The sequence below is a fragment of the Ptychodera flava genome, chromosome 6 (genome assembly GCF_041260155.1).
Source record: "Ptychodera flava strain L36383 chromosome 6, AS_Pfla_20210202, whole genome shotgun sequence".
In the NCBI taxonomy this organism is placed as follows: Eukaryota; Metazoa; Hemichordata; class Enteropneusta; family Ptychoderidae; genus Ptychodera; species Ptychodera flava.
In genome coordinates this window covers 11,168,321-11,187,984 of record NC_091933.1, presented here as the reverse complement: position 1 = coordinate 11,187,984, position 19,664 = coordinate 11,168,321, and the positions used below count along the sequence as shown (strand labels likewise).

The window sequence follows — 19,664 nt, the reverse complement described above, 5'->3', positions numbered from 1 at the left end:
TCCACAAGCCATACTAACACCTCATCCTTGCCACAGGGTCTTGTGTGAATGTGCTCATTTTCTGGAATTCATTTTACATTATAAACAGTCTGCTGCTAGTTAAAGTTGTTATTTGTCTATCATTCAAGGGCATACCATTTTCGTACGGGTCAAGGAAAGTCGCATGTGTGACTTTCTGGGCGGTGGGGGGAAATATATCACTTATAAAAGAAAAAAAATGAGCGGGTGACCGAGACGGGAATTTTGTCAGAAAGAAATGTTCTGGACTGATGCAACAGGCTGAATGTATGGGCAACTCATCGATTTGATGTAATATGAACAGACTTGTCTAGCGGAATGATAGATAACAGTGAATACAGAACAGTCGCATCCAGTAGTTACGATGAGAGATTGATGGATGATCAGTAACTGTATGAAATTCAATGAATATGTAGGCAGACTAGTAAAGTAATTTTCAACAGAATGCACGGCCCATGTACCAGCATGGCATCACAGTTATTATGGAAATGAAAATTTACTTCGACGACTTTCAAAATCAGGAGCACGAGGGAAAATAGTGTCGGAAGCTTGCAAAGCCAAAGAAAACAATGTCGAGATATTGAATCAGTATCTCATAAACCGGCTTAATACCAGTTCAGTTATTCATGAAATACGGATAAATGGACAAGCCTTACTTTAGACCATCATGGCAGAAAGTTATACAAGACAGCCATCAACAAGTACGCAGCAGCTTTTGCCAGGTACCCACTGGGCTGGGGAAATATTTCTTTCTTTTCTGAGGAACGCAATACCTGTGACAATCTAAACGATTTTCAGTTTGGAGATAACAATGACTGGCTACGAAATAATGTACAAACATTTATCTTGCCGATTCCAATACCCCAGGCAAATTAACAGAGCAGAAAATGAAAACAAAGTGAAAGCAAAGTTGACGACAGACAAACAAACTTAATTGTTATTTATTTATTCAGCTTTGACATGAAGTCAGGATGAGTCGCACAGGTGACTGACACCTATAAAAAAGCAACCCTCCACAAAAGAACATACCTTACAAGTTACACATACAAATTAAAAACAGAAAAGACAAACGATTTAAGATAAATTCAAAAATATAACAATAATAAAAATATGTGGTAGCACTCTTTAATGAAATTTATGGTAAGACGCTTTTGTAAAAAATCCACATTCACACAAGACCCTGTAGTTATAACACAAAACATTACCATATCATGACGTCAGCGGAGAGTGTTTCAGTGACTGCATGTCCAAATACATGTACCGACGTCTCGACATGAAAAGTGCGTTTATTGCAGATAGGCATGTATTTTGGATTAAAAAATGCATATAGGTACATCTCGTTAGGTGGTTATGGAATCATGGTAGATATATATCTGAGAATCGAACAAGACACAAGTTAAAACAATATTATTTTCGCAGTCAAATTCTTTTGTGTCTACCAAAGTTAGTTACACAGATTCATGCCATCGCTATGGTTACATACAGCGAAGTTGTCAATGACCATGGTGCATGTGTTTTAATACGTTTCTTATTAAAATCGTTTCGATACAGTGATCTCTTTTTACAGGACTTAACGGAAAACTACTTGCTAAGTTGCACTTGGCACGTCAAAAACCTCCTTCAATATCCTCAATCCAGAAAGTGTTCTTACCGTCGGAAGTAATGTCTTAAAAACGCACGAAAGGTGTAATATTTTTGAAATGTTGTAAGAAACCAGTTCACTTGTGTCTTGTTTCTTTCTTGTCTGGAATGCATTTACTCAGAGAAAGCACTTCTGTTAGCGATCGAGCGACAGTTCAACGGGAATTCCTTCCGTATCCGGGGGTGTTGTCATAGAGATGATCAATCATCGGGACAGGAACATCAAACACGTATCAAATAGTGATACGGATATGGTTTACATGCATGGCATATTTTCATAAACTACAAAATAGCGCAGGAATTAGAATTGTAGATTTAGTTCATTTATTTAAAGGAATTCAAAAAATTATGTGTTATATATATATATATATATATATATATATATATATATATATATATATATATATATATATGTATATATGTATGTATGTATGTATGTATGTATGTATGTATGTATGTATGTATGTATGTATGTATAATATCCATTCAGTGATGAACATATCAAATATCTGATTGATAAAGTAGATTTACTTCTTTTGACGCAAAGGCTTGTTCTGTAACTAGTTAACCAGGGTGACAGGAAACAATTGGTCAGTTGCCATATCACGTGACTCACAACAGTGAATCATAGAGAATGCAACATTCCAGCGTACTATATACATCGCGGACATAGTAGAATCTGCACCTCTGAGAAATTGAGTGTGTCGGCCCTGCTTGCCTAAGTTAGAGACGAACTTAAAAAAAGAGACTTCTTTGAGTGTCGGAGCGGTTCCTCACTTTGGCCTTTTCAATGATTCCTGATTTTTTATTTTAGTTTTACATTGTGTATGCCATTTTTTTAGAAAAGAAAGTTAATGTATCCTTTCCTCTGACGTAAACTTTTACAGCTAATGCAGAAATGACCGGGGAAATAAAACTTGCACTCAGAAAAGAGGTGAGGCTGGAGGGCGATATTCTCTACGTTGAAATAATACAAGCCCGGAAGATCACGTATAAATTCAAAGTCACCGATCATTTACCAGGTAACTAAGACAGAATACATTCAAATGTCATTTAGTGTGCTCACTACAGAGTTTGTGTTCTTTATGGCTCTTTGTTTTGCAATATTGAAAATATGTTCACCTTATTTTTATGTTACGAATATTTCAGGGTATTTTTGTAGATAGAAAGCCACGTGGCTTTATCGTTAGTTTTGAAATTGTGGTCAGTTTAGTCTGTTTGTGATGAGTATCCACAATTATACAGTGAATTCAGGAAACCCTTTTTAAAGAAATCCTCGTATGAATGTGCAAATTTTTTCGCACGCAGTATGTACCACTATCGAAAATTCAACATCAATGTCATCGTCGTTCTGAAACTTATCAAGATATCCATTTTTTTATTAAAAATATAACTAGATCTCTACGTTAAGGCGTACTTGGTAGTTGGTAATAAAAGGGTGGCCAAGAAGAAAACGCGGATCTGCAAACACGATCTGGAGCCTACATTCAATGAAACGTTCAAATATAACACGAGTATTAAAGGTCTGGCCTTACAGGTACTGTGATGTAGCAGATTATTCTGTGTGTATCTATAAGTCTTCATTCCCGTATAAGTCTGTCTTTATCGCTGTCGTACAAAGCTCCAAATGTTGTTCTTTCATCCTTTTCACTGCCAACTGTCTTTTCGTTTTCATTTACGTCTGTATGTCCTTTTCTCAATCAAGGTAGAATGCGCTTTTTTAGGGACAGATATTCGGGCTCTCAATTTTTCAGTACTTTTCTTGGAGTATATTACTTGCTGTAAGGGAAAAAAAGATTCTCGAAAATCGAAAATTTTATTTTCCCCATAGAGTTAACACAGGTAAGGCGGCCATATTGAATTTCGATTAGAGTTAAATGTTTGATACTCTGTTTCTCTAGTACTAAATTTTACGCGGTAACCCCTGATTTTTATTCTTAACTTTGTAAGAGAGTAGTTAAAGGTTTCAATTAGAAAGGTTTGGACAAAAGTATAAGTCCTTTCTTTCGAGATGCATACAACCTTAATTATAACGAAACGTGCCTGTATGTACGAATGCCTGTTTCTCTCTTTCGTGATATTAAAAGCTGTGTTTAGACTCACGGGCATACTTATTTTGTATTGCGTATATGTTGCCATTTTATAAATGCTCATTTCATCACTAAGAGAACATGTTCGTTTTCTTTTATTATAGATCATGCTGTGGGCGGACGGTGGTAGGTTTGGGCGAAACTTGTTGGTAGGTGAAGCTCTGATATGGCTCGATACAGTCAATTTCAGTCGGGGGTCTGTCGAAGGGTGGTATAAACTATTTCTGTCTCCTCACTCAACGTCTAAAGGTACTGTGAGGACACCGTAAGCTGGATATACAGAAGCGAGCCTGTGGCATAGTTGTGGATATTGCCAAAGGAACCGTGGGCCCCGCATGGCATGTGACATAACGGCGTATAAGATGCCGTGTCACAATTTACATTTCCTCAATCCTCAGTGTTTAAGATGAACGGAGGCGTCGCAGAAGAGGACACCAACGCTACGGTCATCTCCAATTAACTTTGACTCTACACGGTCAAACTTGCTGCGAGGCGAAAGCGGAAAAAGCAACTGAAGAAACACTGTGCTGTAGTGCCTACACACCTAGCGGTAAACGGACGGACAAATCCTGAACTATTAAAAGTATTTTTAGCTGTCGATACTTATCGATGTTCAGTTGGCGAAGCCTTCTCAGTGACAAGACGGAGCTGTACACTGATTTGAGCATGTACCCGAATTATGGATTGGATTTATCGCTGCAATTAACAGAGATTAATTCCAGGTACTCCTTCGGATCCTGATGCACTTGGATGAACAAGATGCACATCTCTTTCAGAATCTTTCTCAGTGGCAAGTATTAAAGTGTAAGCACAAAACTTATTCAAACGTTGATCGGTAGATTTTGCAAGCGTGACGAGTGACAGTGGGCCGATCAAATCCCCATATCGTCTCGCACATATCCCGTTGTATTAAATATCCAAGTATTTATCCAATTTGTACATATTTATTACTTAAAATTAAAAATATATAAATCTACTGGTTCAATTTTCAAAAACAAGGTCTTGGCGGATCATCACGACTGTACGGAATACCAGGTATTTTACTGGTCGAAGATGCATGCTGTAGATTTGCATTTGACTGCAAAATATTAGCCTTAGATAATTATTCGTATTTCTACTATTGGTCTCTGTTAGGAGAAGTCTCGATGCCTTAAGATACGTGAGCAGTTAGAGATAGTCTAAGTTGAATTACATTAAATTGTTGATACGGAGAAACATGACGTAATGACGTAGGCGAAAAACTTAGTGTGACGTCACTGAATTTTCCTTGTATGGTGATCCAAACGAACGCGACTGCTTGAAACTTTGTTACCACTTTTGTAAATAAATCGTCGACATAATGCAACACTGATGAATTGACCTTTAAAACAAAAGTATACAAGCTACAACTATTGGTCTCTGAGCGCTGTTTGTCGTGTGAAACACTGTCACGGAGAATTATTTTGTTAATCAATAAGTAGGTATAAACTACATTAGTTACACAGGCGAAAACATCTACAAACGTTATCACTGAATTTATTAAGTGGTGGGAGAATTGATTGTGAGCCGTAACCATGAATGGTTTGTCGATTTAGCTTAACACTTTTAATTTAATCTCCTCACATATGATCGCTCAGAGCTTTTGTAAATTGTTTTATGTGTAATTAAAACTCATTATCTTACTCATGGCGTATTCACAATCATCGATAGTTTATGTAAATCTTTTTTTGTACAGAATTAGAAATTTTATCAATAATGTGAGTATATCAATTGCGATGTGTTTCTGTATATTTACCGTTGTTTTTATTGATTAACATTTACAAATGGCGTTCGTTTATTGTTATCTTTGATATGCAGTGACGTATGCAGTGATGTAATTCAATAATATCAGGTTGAGAATAGTGCCAATCGTCCCAAATGTCATTTTCTGAGATTTTTTATTATTTTTAATCTAGCCATAACATTATTTTTGACGTTTTTTTGTAATACAATTTTACCATTATTTATACATACATATATTTTTGAAGGAGCTACTGAACTAGGAATATCGTAGCTTTTTTTTACGTTTGCATTATTTTCGTATGTCATTGTCAAAATGATCAAATAATGAAATATTTGTGTATGAGATATGAGGGAGTTAGGTGCTGGAGGAAACTGACAACAAAAAAGGTTCACATGCGTAAATTTTGTTGTTGTTTTTATTTCTGTTTGACATTAGCGTAATAATGACACTGCCACATGGATGTTAATGACTGCAGTAGTTCTTTCAGAATGAACTATGGGCGTAAAGGGACAAGGTCGGCCATTTTTCATGAATTTTGTGTGATGCGAGATACTAATATTGTTTGACATGTCGGAAGATACTGAATGAATGGGTGACCATGCATACATTCAACCCAGTTTAAGAGACGATCAATGAAACCATCGCGAAATTGAATTAATGGTCATGACCATTAATTCATTTTTGCGATGGTTTTGTTTATCGTGTCTAAAACCGGAGTCGAATACTGATATGCATGGTCACTTGTTCATTCATTATCTTTCGACATGTCAAACAATATAAGTAGTATCTCGCATCTAACAAAATTCATGAAAAATGGCCGACTTTGTCCCTTTGAAAGCTTTTTAATATGATTATTATATTTAATGGTAGGCTCTGCCGTTGGCAGTCGTCAAGCAAACGTAGTTCATTGACCAAACAATAAAGGAAAGAGTGGAAATTAGGGGACACAGACAGCGTTTCGATATGATTACCTGTAACTTAGGGGGTCCATTGTGGTTAAGCTGTAGGGATAGAGTACAAACATGTATGTAGCTAGAGGCGTCCATGGAAATCCATTATGTTTGTGTTCAAAGCTGTGTCCACTAATCTTCACTTGAACCCAATTGTTATAATTGTTTTGATACTGACAATCCTATGATCCAATGTGGCTGATTGCACTGACCAGGCATCAACTGTCGTTGAACTAGACTGCCCCCATGCATTGATTTTGGTCGGAACTTCCACACAGCAATGAATCGAATTGACTGCTTACAAAGGCACGACACGAGTATTTTAACTAGGGGCCATGAAAACATTGGACAATGGATTCATGCAGTATTCATTTTCACTAGACTCACTGATTACTTTGCCAACTTGATTTACTTTGTGTAATGATACCAATTTATTGTACAGTGTTTTGTTTGAAGCATTAAGACAAATGAGAAGATGGTGTGACAAATATGTTAACCTGTTCACCCCCAATGCCCTGTCAACAGGTCCACACTCACCGTTGGATAACAATGGGTTTGGTCAAGACCATGTTGGTGACAGGGTTAATATGTTATTTTGAAGAGTGTGTGCATGGTCTAAGAACTGTTATTCATTTCTCTTCCTATGCATTTCGATATATCATGTTGTATGTACACAACTGTGTAAATCAAATAGCAATACAAGTTCACAAATATGAACAAGCAGCTGCCTGTTGTTTTGTGTTTTGTTCAGAAATAAACATACTATTTATTGTCATGTGAGGCTTACACCTAGAGAATGCAAGACAAATGACCTGAGGTCAAATAACTGGAATGTTACCATGGCAACTTAGGTCTTTCCTGAAACTAAGGAATGTTTAGTAGTAGAAATCATACGAGTTTCTGCCCAATCGGAAATTGGTTACTGGAGTGTCACCATGGCAGCAACCAATGTCTTTCTTAACGGTGAAGAAAGTTCTAAATTAAGTCCTATACACACACTGTTGCTGGCCAATCAGAGGTGGGTTGCTAGATCAAGCAACTGTTAAGATAGTAATTGGCAATTTGTTTTCAAATCAGTGATTTAAGAGGTTGCTACATCAAAATCCTAGTACCTCCTTCTTTGATAACTAGCTCCAAGGTCTTTCAATACAGAGACAATCATTGCAGGCAAAATCTAGACAGAAGCAGTGATCCACTGTTGACAGAGTGTAATATGTAGTTATTCACTGGGATAGAATTTCACCATGTTTGCTGACGGATGAAATCAACTAAATTAAATCCCAGTGAACATTGCCAAATAGCAATGATTTCAATGTTCGTGTGAGAGATTCTATTGCTTTACTGGCAAATCAGTGATGTAACAAAGCAGTGAAAATGTCACAAACATATCCAAACACCCTCAGAAATTAATGATTCTGCAGTAGTTGGCCATGTTTTAGGATGACACACTTGAAAGTTGTTCACAACAATGTTGTCAAAGTCTATCAGTCTTTTCTGTGTAGCACTGCCTAGACTGTAGGAGAAACCCTTTCACCTTCAAATATATTTTAATCTGTGATAACAGGCACTGTTGTAATACAACAACTGAACAATACACACTGTATGGATAGATGACAACTCTTATTTTATTCACTTATCGTTAACCCACTGCATATGTACATTGTATAAGACACACACAAATACTTCCAACAATTTCTGTTTTAGGTCAAAGTCTATTCATGAAGTATGTTTATGTTGTATCACCCCCCCCCCCCCCCCCCCCCCCCCCCCCGACAAAGTCAGAGTAAAGCATCCAAAACTAAGTTCTACATGTATAATCAGTATGCAGAACATGATAAATAACTTATCACCTAAAATATAAATGTAGATAATATCAAAGGATGGCAATTTTGTCCGTTTTTTGGGACAACAAAATGATTTCATACATTTGTACCTCTCAGCACATCCATAACTATAAATCCCTTAGCATAAGTGTACTATGACAACTTAATGCTATCAGAAGCATCCTATCCATTTGAAAAGTGATTTCCAAGCACAGGGCTGTCAAAAAGGGTTTTTTGTCAATTGGATATTACTGGAAAAGCAGGTTGATGGACAAGAAATAGTGACTTTTAAATGACGTAGAGTCAGCAACCACCCTAGTGTACCCTGATACATCAGAGTTGAGCAAATCTAACAGACAAACCTGATAAGGAAGAAAATCTTCAATAGTATGGTCAACCTGATATTATATAGCTCAATCACGGCAGAAAGCCCTCACTTGTACTTTTGATCACACATATATTGACTGTCGCCTGGCATGGCAGCAGGAAAATTTACACAGGATAGCGACTTGTTTTGATCACGAGCTCGGGAGCATGTGGATTTAAAACGATTTCTGATTTGCTCACTCCATACATATTTTCTGAAAGCCTAGATACTGATGACCAAGCTGAAAACATTTCACTGGTTTCACTACAATTGCTGTGACAGAAAATGCTGGAAATCATTTCATGGATTGTTTGCTATTCCTATAATAATGTTCAGCTATGTTACACATCTTTATCACAAAAATATGAATCCCATATTTTCTGTGTTCAGGGCTGACAATCTGATAGATGCGATAATATGCATTTGTTAGGTTTTAGGATCTGTATTGCCCTTGAATGCTAACAGGATGGCTTTGAATGCTTTGTAAAGAACTGACCAAGGCGCAGGATCCTCCAGCTTAAAACCTTCGACTGCGTGCCACATCATGTACGATGGCCTCACAGGATTTTCAACCGAACATTTCGACATGTCGTTCAAGGTAGTTACTGCAACGTGACATTTGGTAAGAAAGACACTGAAGGTAACAGTTCGGTCTGTGTTAAAATTACTGAGAACAGACACTTGGTACACAGTCTTGTAGAAGTCATTCCCAAATGCGGACTCTGGAGCGAGAGCCAGTGCCTGGCACGCCATTTGTGGCAATATTTTGGGCATGTCTTGGTGTCCTGGTGACATTCCATTCTGTTGAGAAATACAGAAATGAGAAATGTTATCATGTAATTTGGAAGTAGAGTCATTTTTGTGCAGGCCAAGCAAATACTAATACATGTCCGTAACATACATACACAGAGTAGATCTTGAGTTGAAAATGACATAAATCTACGTAACATTGGGCCCAGGGGCACAGACGTCCTTTGAACTTCCAATCTGACATAAATGTGCAGTACTACATATATATACCAATTAAAAAGTCATTTGGTTCAGACAAATATAAAACTATGCTGTTACATGTACCATATATGTGAAAAAATAACAGTCAACAGTCATCCCTAAATTTGGTGACAAATTCTGGTCCTAAAGCAGTCCATGGCTAAATACCAACCAAATCAATTCGCCTTATCAGAATTAGATACGCATTCCATACACGCAAGACAACAGAAATTGTACTGTCTCATTGGCACAATATTAAACTTGACATTCTACTGGGCAATGCCCCTCACATGTGTATCTTTTGTCTATCACATAGAAGAAAGAAATTTGGGAATTGGTTTACACCAATATCAGTCTTGGTGTGGATACTTGGTGTGGATTTTACTTTTGCATATTATATCTGGCAAGTGTTTACTTGCCTAACTGCACATTCTCTTTGCCTAACTGAACCAATACATGCATGAATACATCAATTATTGTTTTGCCTTACTGTGCCAGACACTGAGTAAAGATGGATAAAGACATGTATCACCACAAAATGGACCATTCTGACTCCACTTAAACTAAAGGAACACACATACAATGCACCAAAGTGATCAATTAGTGAATTTGAATTTGAAAATATAAATTTTGAATAAAATCAATATAAAATGACTTTCAGTGAAGAAAACAGCTTTTCTTCCAATAAGGCAAAATATTTCAAATTCAGGTACAGTGTAGGTAGGTCTATCACTTTTTTCAATTTTTTATCCTTGGTTTTCAGAGTTCCTTTGCCTTTGCCTTTTGTACTGAAACTGTTTCCTCAAATTGAGTAGTAAGATGTACCAAATAGATTTTACAATGTAGCTCTTTTTTAATGTATTTTTTCTTTTGAAGTGCATGAAGCATACTGGTATATGATGTTTTTGTACTCATGCAGTTTCAAACAAGGGTGATATTGTATGTGTAAAAATTTGGGGGAAAATTAACATTGTGAAATCAAATCTGGATTGGTTGGGCCTTTCTTAAGATATTTTTTTCTCTCATCTTAAATTTCAATGAGTCAATGAAAAAAATAAAAATATCTTCGGGAGATATTTGTGCAAGTGACCACCACACCAAGCTAAAGAAAGAGTTTACTCAAAATTTTTCGGAAATCTCCATCTACAGCTAACGGCATATGGTATACAGCATACAGCATGCTGCAACACATGGCACTAGTTCTTTGGACCGTCAGTTCATAGGAATAAAAATATCCTCAATAACATAATGCTCTTACGGCAAATACAAATCAGATTTATAAAAAATATCTGACTAGGAATTTCTGAGTAAAAGCTGTTTAAACAAAACTGGGAATATTGATTGGCCAAAACTAATCTTGTCCAAACATGAGGTAAATAATCCTTTGACATGAATACAAAAGCGATTAGATGAGTGATTTCAGTGAAAAACAAGTTTCAATCAAAAGAGAGAAAATTTGCCTCTCACATTTACCACCATCTCCTAAAAAGAAAGCAAGTCCTTCCCAGGCACAAACAAACCGAATTTGAAATCTATCAGATGAGCGATTTAAGGATGAAATATGTTTTGCCCTACAAAAATAAAATAAGCCCAATGAATTTAGTAATGCATTTATCACCATATTGCAAATGGCAGCTAAAATTACAGTGCTGACAGTCTGACAGCAATGATGAAAGATAACCTTGTACAGTTAACTTACAAAGCTACCTTATAATGAGACTATGATCAAACACGTTAGTTGATCAAAAGTTTATAAACACAGTATTTTTCATAACAAATCAAGAGACAGTATATCTTGACACTTACCTCTGTAAATGTGACGACTTGAAATAATGTATCAAAAAAACAGGAAATAACTTCAATGTCACAGCACACCTTAATATCTTGACCACAAACTCTAATTATGCGTTCAGTAGCTTCTCTAGTGCTGAAAAAAAAGTTGACAGTATTTCAAAATTGTGATTTTACCATTTATTTCAATTGGTTTGTTTTTCACTCTTGAAAGTAGTTCATCAGATCAGTGCGGTGGTGGCATAGTTTTAAGAATGACTGATATACATAAATATACATTTAGTTACATGCATGTTTAAATGCTGTATATTGTGGTTTTCTATCTTTGAATTGTTCATCTTTGCTGAAAAAAAAATTAGCTTTTTCTAAGAAGAAAATAATTTCACTTCATTTGTTGGTATTTCAGGATACAAGCCACCTCTACCATTAACGTAGCGATATGTACCCATGAGTACAGTATGTATTTGATCAGATCCCCATCTGACAAGCTCATTCTTGAGACATTACACCAACAAACTGACAAATAGAAACAAGGAGACAAGGAAAGACGGACAAAGAATATGGCAACAGCTTATAGATGTGAACATACAAGCTCTACAAACATACTCTGTTACGATCTCACAGCCTGTTTCGTAAGATGCCACATCAAGGAGTCCAGCCACCAAATGATCAATAGACGCCTGTCGCAGTTTGCCCATCCTGTACTTCCGAATGCTGTTGACCCATCTTATTAGAAATTTCCTGTATTCTCTGTCCAATGTTGTATTCTTCTCACCTTGGTCCTATCAAGCAGAATAATGATAAAATAATAATTCTTGTATTAGTTATTATTTCATGGTTTACGCAAAATTAATAAAAACAATCAAGTCATCTGCTTTCAAGAAAATGGATTGTTTTATTACAAAAGCAACGAAAGTATGTATTCTCGCTTACTTCTCGCAAAAAAGCGAGAAAGTGTCCATTTCTCGCAAATTTCTGGCAAATTTCTGTACTAGTGGATGTAGTCCCAAAAAGTTATAGTGTCATTCATACGACTGTCTATTTAACTATATAATATCTTATCAGAAATACCGCTACGAGCAGATAGCTTCTCTGGTTCAGAACGGATAGCCTACAAAGTAGTGAGTTCTGCATTTCCAAATACTACACTTTCAAAGCAATACTTTCACAGAACTCTTACAACATATATCAATGTTGTACTTTGAAGAAATACAATTGGTAGCCAAATGCAACGGCAAGATTACAACATTCTCTGAACACGTACATTGAGAACATCACAGTTTTACTGGTTCATAGTTATTTTGTACTGAGATTACTGTGCAGGTGTTTATTTGGCTGTTACTCTGTCTAACACAGCCCTCTTTTTTCTATGTTTCTATTTTTTTCAAGTGCCTTGCTGAGAAAAAACGATGTAACCAAGTAGAGTAGAGATGAGAATTGCCGATGAAATGAAAGCCCCTATTAATCATGGTAAAGATTCATCCCTGATGGAATTCTGAAAGACTTGTCATGAAAAGATTTCCATTGTATGGTATATTGCAATATAAGTATAATGAAAAAAAGTATAATGCATGACGTTTATTGTTCATATTCATAAATTCTAGATAAATACTGCTTGCCATACCCTGTGGTTACATGTACACTCTTGGGCATGGGACTGATATTTGACAACCACACAACACTTGATGTAAGGGACAAATTTTGTCACTATATTACAGAATACATGTAGGTCACCATGGTCGATACCTTAACCACTTTCCAAGCACAAAGTCCACAATACAGCTTTTTTGTTATTCATACTTTGTAAATACAGTATTTTGCAGTGGATACTATGCCAATAGAGTGGTTTGGTTGTTGATAAGGAGCAAATCAAGTGTATGGGTGTTGATAATGTGCTAATGCAGTGTTTGTATTTATTTGTGACAGTCATTGCCCCTACATTTTCAGTGTTTTTGCTAAGGTTGGGGATCATTACTAAATTCTTTTCTTTATGGAAGTACGATGTCTGGGTTTTATCAGGACGTGTTTTGGCAATTTCAATTCGGTTTTTTTTCCATTACTTCAGACATTTTACGGTCAATTACTCAAGGCCACAGTGAAAATATGAGATTTAGTACTTTACATCTGTGAAACCAGCTGACAGGTCACATGTTTTTGAGACTCCCCAGGCTGCTATTTCTGCCGGCTGCCGACTTTTAGCGAGAACACTGGCTGTGATTTTCTCCACATCAAAAATTTAGGACATAATTTTACAAAATTTCAGTGCATGTTTTTGTGATTTGTTTGATAATTTTGGAGCAAATGGCCATCACATTTCATTGGCTACAGTTTTTTACCAAAATTTTGGCAGATATCGGAAAAAAATCACTGGGGATATATTCTGTAAGGATGAGAAGAATTGACTTTGGTGCTCAGCACTTATACAAACTTGGTACATATCCATTATGTATACATACATAATCGCATGCATAGATACTCACACATACTGAAGTACAAGCACTAACATACAAAAACACTTACGTCTTTGTAAATTGCTACCAATCTAATTATCTTTTAGAGTAAAACTTATTCAGAATGTCTGACAACAAAAATTGGCCAGAAGAAGAAACCCTGGAACCCTCATAGCAACAAATGGGATAAAAAATTGTTCATCTTCAAAAGAAGTTGATACTTACGTTGAACACAGACTGTGCAAGCTTTACTGAGTGCTCTCTGCTTAAATCATGGTCCGAGGCAAACTGATACATAGTCTTCACAAAGACATCTCCTCGTAGACTCGTAGAAACTGAAAAATAGAGTTATGCAAAGGTATTAACTAGCTAGACCATGTAAAATCAGGTTGCTCTGGTCTCTAATTATGCATCCTGTCACCAATTACATGTAAACGGTTTTAGTTAGCTGTGATATCGCAGTAGTTTCTGTAGCTGTGGCAAAATAATGAAATATATTCGTCTTTGAATAAATTAACCCTTATCCTGCCGAGTCCATATTTCACCACCAGGTCAAGATGGTTAAAATTAATGAAACACAACGTATTCCATATGATGTATTTTAACATAATACTGTACATTTGAAGGCTGTTGAAAACAAATACTGTTAAGTTGATTTTTTTTTTGGACAAAAGATGTTTTAACATACCAAGGCAAGTGGGTGAAAATATGTCATGTTTTGGCTAAATACTGCTTTTTACTGACTTGGCTGATGGGGAAGTGATACAGTTATTACTATCTGGCAGGAAAAGGGTTAACTTGTATCTTTATCATAATCTTAGACTCATTCTGTACCCCTTATAAATACCTCGACAATACGAACATGTATTTTCAACCATTTTCCCGTGAGCTGTCAACGGTTTTTGTGACGCTTGTATGCTCACCCATACAATGCACTGAGTACGTTGGAGGTCAAAAGTTCAAATTCAAGCAAAATCCGTTGACAGCTCATGGATGGAAAAATGGTTGAAAATGTTTGTTGCATTCGTCTCGGTAGTAACCAGGAGTAGAGAATGAGTTGTCAAAAACAGTCAATAATAAATTGGGTTCAAGTTTATTTATTCAAAGACTAATATTTTTCAATATTTCGCGAGCTAAATCAGCGACACCAATCGAATCGGTGTCACAGTAAACTACCAAAGAAGTCTGTAGGGTGGCTCGCAGGGGTTCTGTGGTGACGATGACCCTTGATATGAGCGTGATCGATAGACACCACAGCACTGCTGTGATATCACAGCTAGGTTTTAGTGTACTTTTTGATTACACTGAAAGACACATGACTTACACAACTAAAATAATCTAATTTATTACTGTCTTGTGAGCAAATTATACATCATTCATCAATATAAGATACTTGAGATATTGTTTCATCCTTCAAGTTTGTACTGGTATCACTCTACCATGTCAAAGAAGCGGGCTGGGGATAGGGTAAATATATTAGTATTACGCACCCTTATACTTCTAGGTATACGAATTCAAACTGTATCATCAAGAAGCTGAGGCAAAGACAGTGTATTAGCTGCGATTAACTTGTTTTACACCTGCATGCTGCCATAATTGCTGGTTGTCGCCCAGTGATTTTGACTATGTCCACGGGAGACCATGCGCCAGGAGTGCTATACAGTATACTTCCGTGAACAGGACTGAGGAGGGACTGAGGTGAGCCGGTGACAACAAACACATCCGCACGCAGGGCTACACCTTTGATCGAGAACTGAGTGTGCGTGTGAACATGGAGCTAAAAAATGATAACTTCATGATGTGAAATGTACTACAAGTACATAATTGGTACTATTTAATTACAAACTTACTGTTGCGTGAGAGTGCTTGGCGATACAGTGAGTCGTCCATGAGATTTTTGTAAATGTCTAATGTAGCGGGATAGACAGGCAGCTCGGATTTGTCGTTGGTGTTGTCCATTACCCACTTGCGAATATCATCATCAACAGAAAGAGAAATGGTCTTAAACTCAAATGAAGTTGCATGAAAGTTCAGTCGGGTCATCATTGAGGTGTCCCAATTAAAACCAGGGCTAACTTCAATATGGAGATACAGTTTTTTACCAGCTTTACAGACACTTTCGCACATTCCTAGTCTGTATGCCTCACATTCTGCACAGTTGGTATCTCTGTCTTCGAACGTGGATGGTGCCGATGTGTTACCACCACCCAGAACGCCTTGGTCGGTTTCATCCGAACTCTCTTCACTAAGCATGATCCTTTCTTTCGACGCTTCACACAGATCACGATCATCCGTTGTGTCTTTGCCTACATTGGACTGAAAGTGTGCCATACTGGCGAGTTGTATGCAGGTTTTTTGGGCACTGAATTAGCTGAACTCCTTCCCTCCGACTGAACACCAGGCACCTCGAGTGCTCACACTCCAAACAGTGGCGGCGCTCTCACTTCCGTTTCACTTCTGCTCCCGCTTTCACTTCCGTTCTAGTGCAGAAGCGCCCATCGGCCCACAGGGGACTCGTGCTTGTTGTTTATTTGTGTCTGTTTGTTTGTGTGTATGTGTTTGCGTTTGTTTATTTGTTATTTTTAATAAAATAACAGCAAAAAGCTGTTTTGTTAATAATTGTCGAGCAGTTTATTTATTTGTTTGTTTACTTATTTGTTTGTTTGTTTTTGATACGTATTTCCGATAGTTAGGGTTAGGGTTAGGCTTAAGTTAGGGTTAGGGTTAGGCTTAGGCTTAGGGTTAGGCTTAGGGTTAGGCTTAAGTTAGGGTTAGGGTTATGTAGGGTTAGACTTATTCACTCCCTCTATATATTGAGACTATAGAGGGAGTGAATAAGTCTAACCCTAACCCTAACTTAAGCCTAACCCTAAGCCTAACCCTAACCCTAACTTAAGCCTAACCCTAACCGTAACCATCGGAAATACGTATCAACAAACAAACAAACAAATAAACAATAAATAAATAAACAAACAAATAAACTGCTCTTTATTGACAAACATTAACAAACAGCTTTTCGCTGTTATTTTATTAAAAATAACAAATAAGCAAACACAAACACATACACACAAACAAACAGACACAAATAAACAACAAGCACGAGTCCCCTGTGATCGGCCAGCCTGCAAAGAACTGAATGAAGATAGATGAGGCAACGGGAAATCTGATACCTAGGTTGTGTCGTAGCCTATAATATATGTACAATGCAAACTTGGTGGTTGAATGTTACCATGATAATTGAACAATACAAATACACTAGTGACAGTCGACCAATCAGATATAAGCTTCCGAGCACGCTGCGCATCAGCAGCATAGCGCGATGCGACCAAGCCATATCTTGACATTTTAAAGGCCCATGAGCTGCAACTCTCTGAAATTTGTCCAAACTCAAGGTACCTCCAACTTCTTCACATATTCATTGCAATCTACAAATTAAATGACGTAGTCATTAACTATGCCTGAACAACATTTCCTTGTGGCATAATAAGCAAAAAATTGAAGACAGCTTTGTTCATTTTAGTTCAATTTCCAGCCATTTTCAAAATTTTGTTGAAAATGGAGAATTTTTTGTCAAAGTGGAGTGAATCCCTTTCCCGTTCTTTCAGTTGGTTGCACCATGTTGTATTTGTAAAGATTCAAATGTGCACATGCACCATTTACGCTGTTTATCACATAGTTGTATGGAGGCTGCCATATTTAGGTGCCACACCCGTTTATTACTTGTCTTACTGACCCCCCCCCCCCCCCATGCAGTCCACTCAGTGGATAATTATACTTGAGTAAACATCTCTGAGAAAGAACATGTCTATGAACTAATTTTAATCTAAATATAAAATCATGAAAATAATATCAAAAGTTGCAGCTCATGTTCCTTCAACATCTTGTATTCATCAACAAAACTTTCTTTCGCTTCTACTCTATATAGAACGAGATACCCTATAACTATTTTATTAAAAAAACTATTGTTCGTGTGACATGATTTATTAGAAGAAATATGAATAGAAGTGCAGAATAGAAAATTACTTCCAAACAAATAACTTTTGACACGACATGGAGAACAAATAATTACAGGAAATAATACATCGATGAATAAGTTGAGAGTTTCAAAGGAAAGATATTTCTTGCACGAACTAAATGCATTTTACGCTCGATTCGACAAGGATGACAATGAACCAAAGTTAACTGATGAACTAACTCATTAGCTTGGATGGTCAAGGTGCAGATAACAATGCAACCATTCTGATAAGTTTAGAGGAGGTGTGTAGACCGCACAGTACTGTAGATTTCCCATAATTCATTACGATTTATATCCTCGGAGATTCCTGAGTGGAGTCTACCATGTCTCCCATGTGTAGACAAATTCACAGACTATTTATCAAAATTTTGAAAACGTACTTTTATGCACACCATTCTTCTCAAATCTCATTTTAAATAATTTGGAAAATTATGCATAGTTAAGAGAGATTGCAATTTTTAAATTTGCCAGTACAGATTGTGTCCTCAGCCATACAGAATAATGTTATGGAAAGTGAGGAGAGTTGTTGCACCTGTTTTATGAAACAAAGGGATATTGATTTTTTGCAATGGAAGTGACAAAAGAAATTTGCATGCTAAGTTTTCTCAGAGAATGACCCCTTCAGTTCGTCATAAATTGCTGCCCAAAAAGCAAGGCATTTGTAGTACTAAAGAATGTGACTTTTATGGTTGTTTAGTGGTTATTTTGAAACTTTCACTGATATACCTAAACGTACTTTTACTAGATATTATTTAAAAATTATTCTGATGCTGCACATTAGTGCTTACATGCTGAATGAAAAAGTTTTTAGAAAAGTAACCCTCAAGGATACAAATCAAAGAGAATTGTGGATAATTTATTGTACTGTGGACCGTTTAGAAATGTTAAAGTTCGTAAAGCCGCCAGTCCCGACAATATCACAGTGAAGCTTCTTAAAAATGTTGTATCCAGTTAGCGTAAATTTTTACCAAACTCTTCCAATTGTCACCCCGATTGTCACTTGACACTCATACTGTCCGCGGCTACTGGAAGACTAGTTGTATCATTTCCGTTCCAAAAGTATCAAGCCCTGAGAAACAGTGGCTCCCGACCTGTCAAACTGACGTCAATTCCAATGAAAAGTTTTGAAAGAATCCTTTCATTTGGATTCTCAAACATTATCGTATCAAGACCCACTACAATTCGCTAAACGTCAACATAGGAGTACGGAAGATGCAGTTCTTTGTCTTCTGCATACCCACACACAACACCTTGATACTTCAAATGCGTCTGTTCGAATTTTATTTGTGGACTTCTCAAGTGCGTTTAATACTATTTCACCAAACTTGTTAATCAGAAAATTGAAAAACGTGTCAGTAAACTGGCAATTAATTCATTGGGTTGCAGATTTTTTTTGGTTAGGAGACCATAGTTTGTCAAGGTAAATTCTATGCGATCAGGTGCAATTGACAATTACACCGGCCGGCTTGCCTCAAGGCTCGGTTATGTCACCGTCATTATTCACCATATTTACTGATTTACTGATTGTGCTCCTATACATGCCGACAGCAATGATAAACTCTACAACTTTGCTAACGACAGGGCTGTAGATAGCCTAATTACAGCTGATCAGGAAACAGTCTACAAGCAAGAAGTGGACAGATTGGTTACATGGTGTGATGGTAATAACTTGTTTTTGAATGTAAAGAAAACAAAAGAAATGATAATTGACTTCAGGAAAAACAAAATCTGTCCACCTCCATTGAAAATCAAATGTGAGGAGGGTGA

At 36.8% G+C, this 19,664-nt stretch overlaps 2 protein-coding genes across 8 annotated transcripts in view; one reads left to right on the top strand and one right to left on the bottom strand.

The window, feature by feature from the left end:
- The window catches only part of LOC139134813 (uncharacterized), a 68,311-nt gene extending 61,075 nt beyond the window's left edge, over window positions 1–7,236 (top strand). For all 7 annotated transcript variants that reach the window (XM_070701871.1, XM_070701869.1, XM_070701873.1 and 4 more), the window contains 3 exons: window positions 2,547–2,681; window positions 3,057–3,196; window positions 3,854–7,236. In XM_070701871.1, coding sequence (XP_070557972.1) covers window positions 2,547–2,681; window positions 3,057–3,196; window positions 3,854–4,018 — 440 coding nt within the window. In that variant the 3' untranslated portion in view covers window positions 4,019–7,236. The remainder of the gene's footprint in view (window positions 1–2,546; window positions 2,682–3,056; window positions 3,197–3,853) is intronic.
- A 76-nt stretch (window positions 7,237–7,312) lies between these two features.
- Window positions 7,313–16,376, bottom strand: LOC139134816 (uncharacterized). Its single transcript, XM_070701876.1, has 5 exons — window positions 15,733–16,376; window positions 14,108–14,217; window positions 12,039–12,214; window positions 11,448–11,568; window positions 7,313–9,452 (listed from the first exon to the last, which is right to left on the bottom strand). The coding sequence occupies exons 1-5, from the start codon at window positions 16,211–16,213 to the stop codon at window positions 9,078–9,080; spliced, it is 1,263 nt and encodes a 420-aa protein (XP_070557977.1). The 5' UTR covers window positions 16,214–16,376; the 3' UTR covers window positions 7,313–9,077.
- Window positions 16,377–19,664: the final 3,288 nt, after the last annotated feature.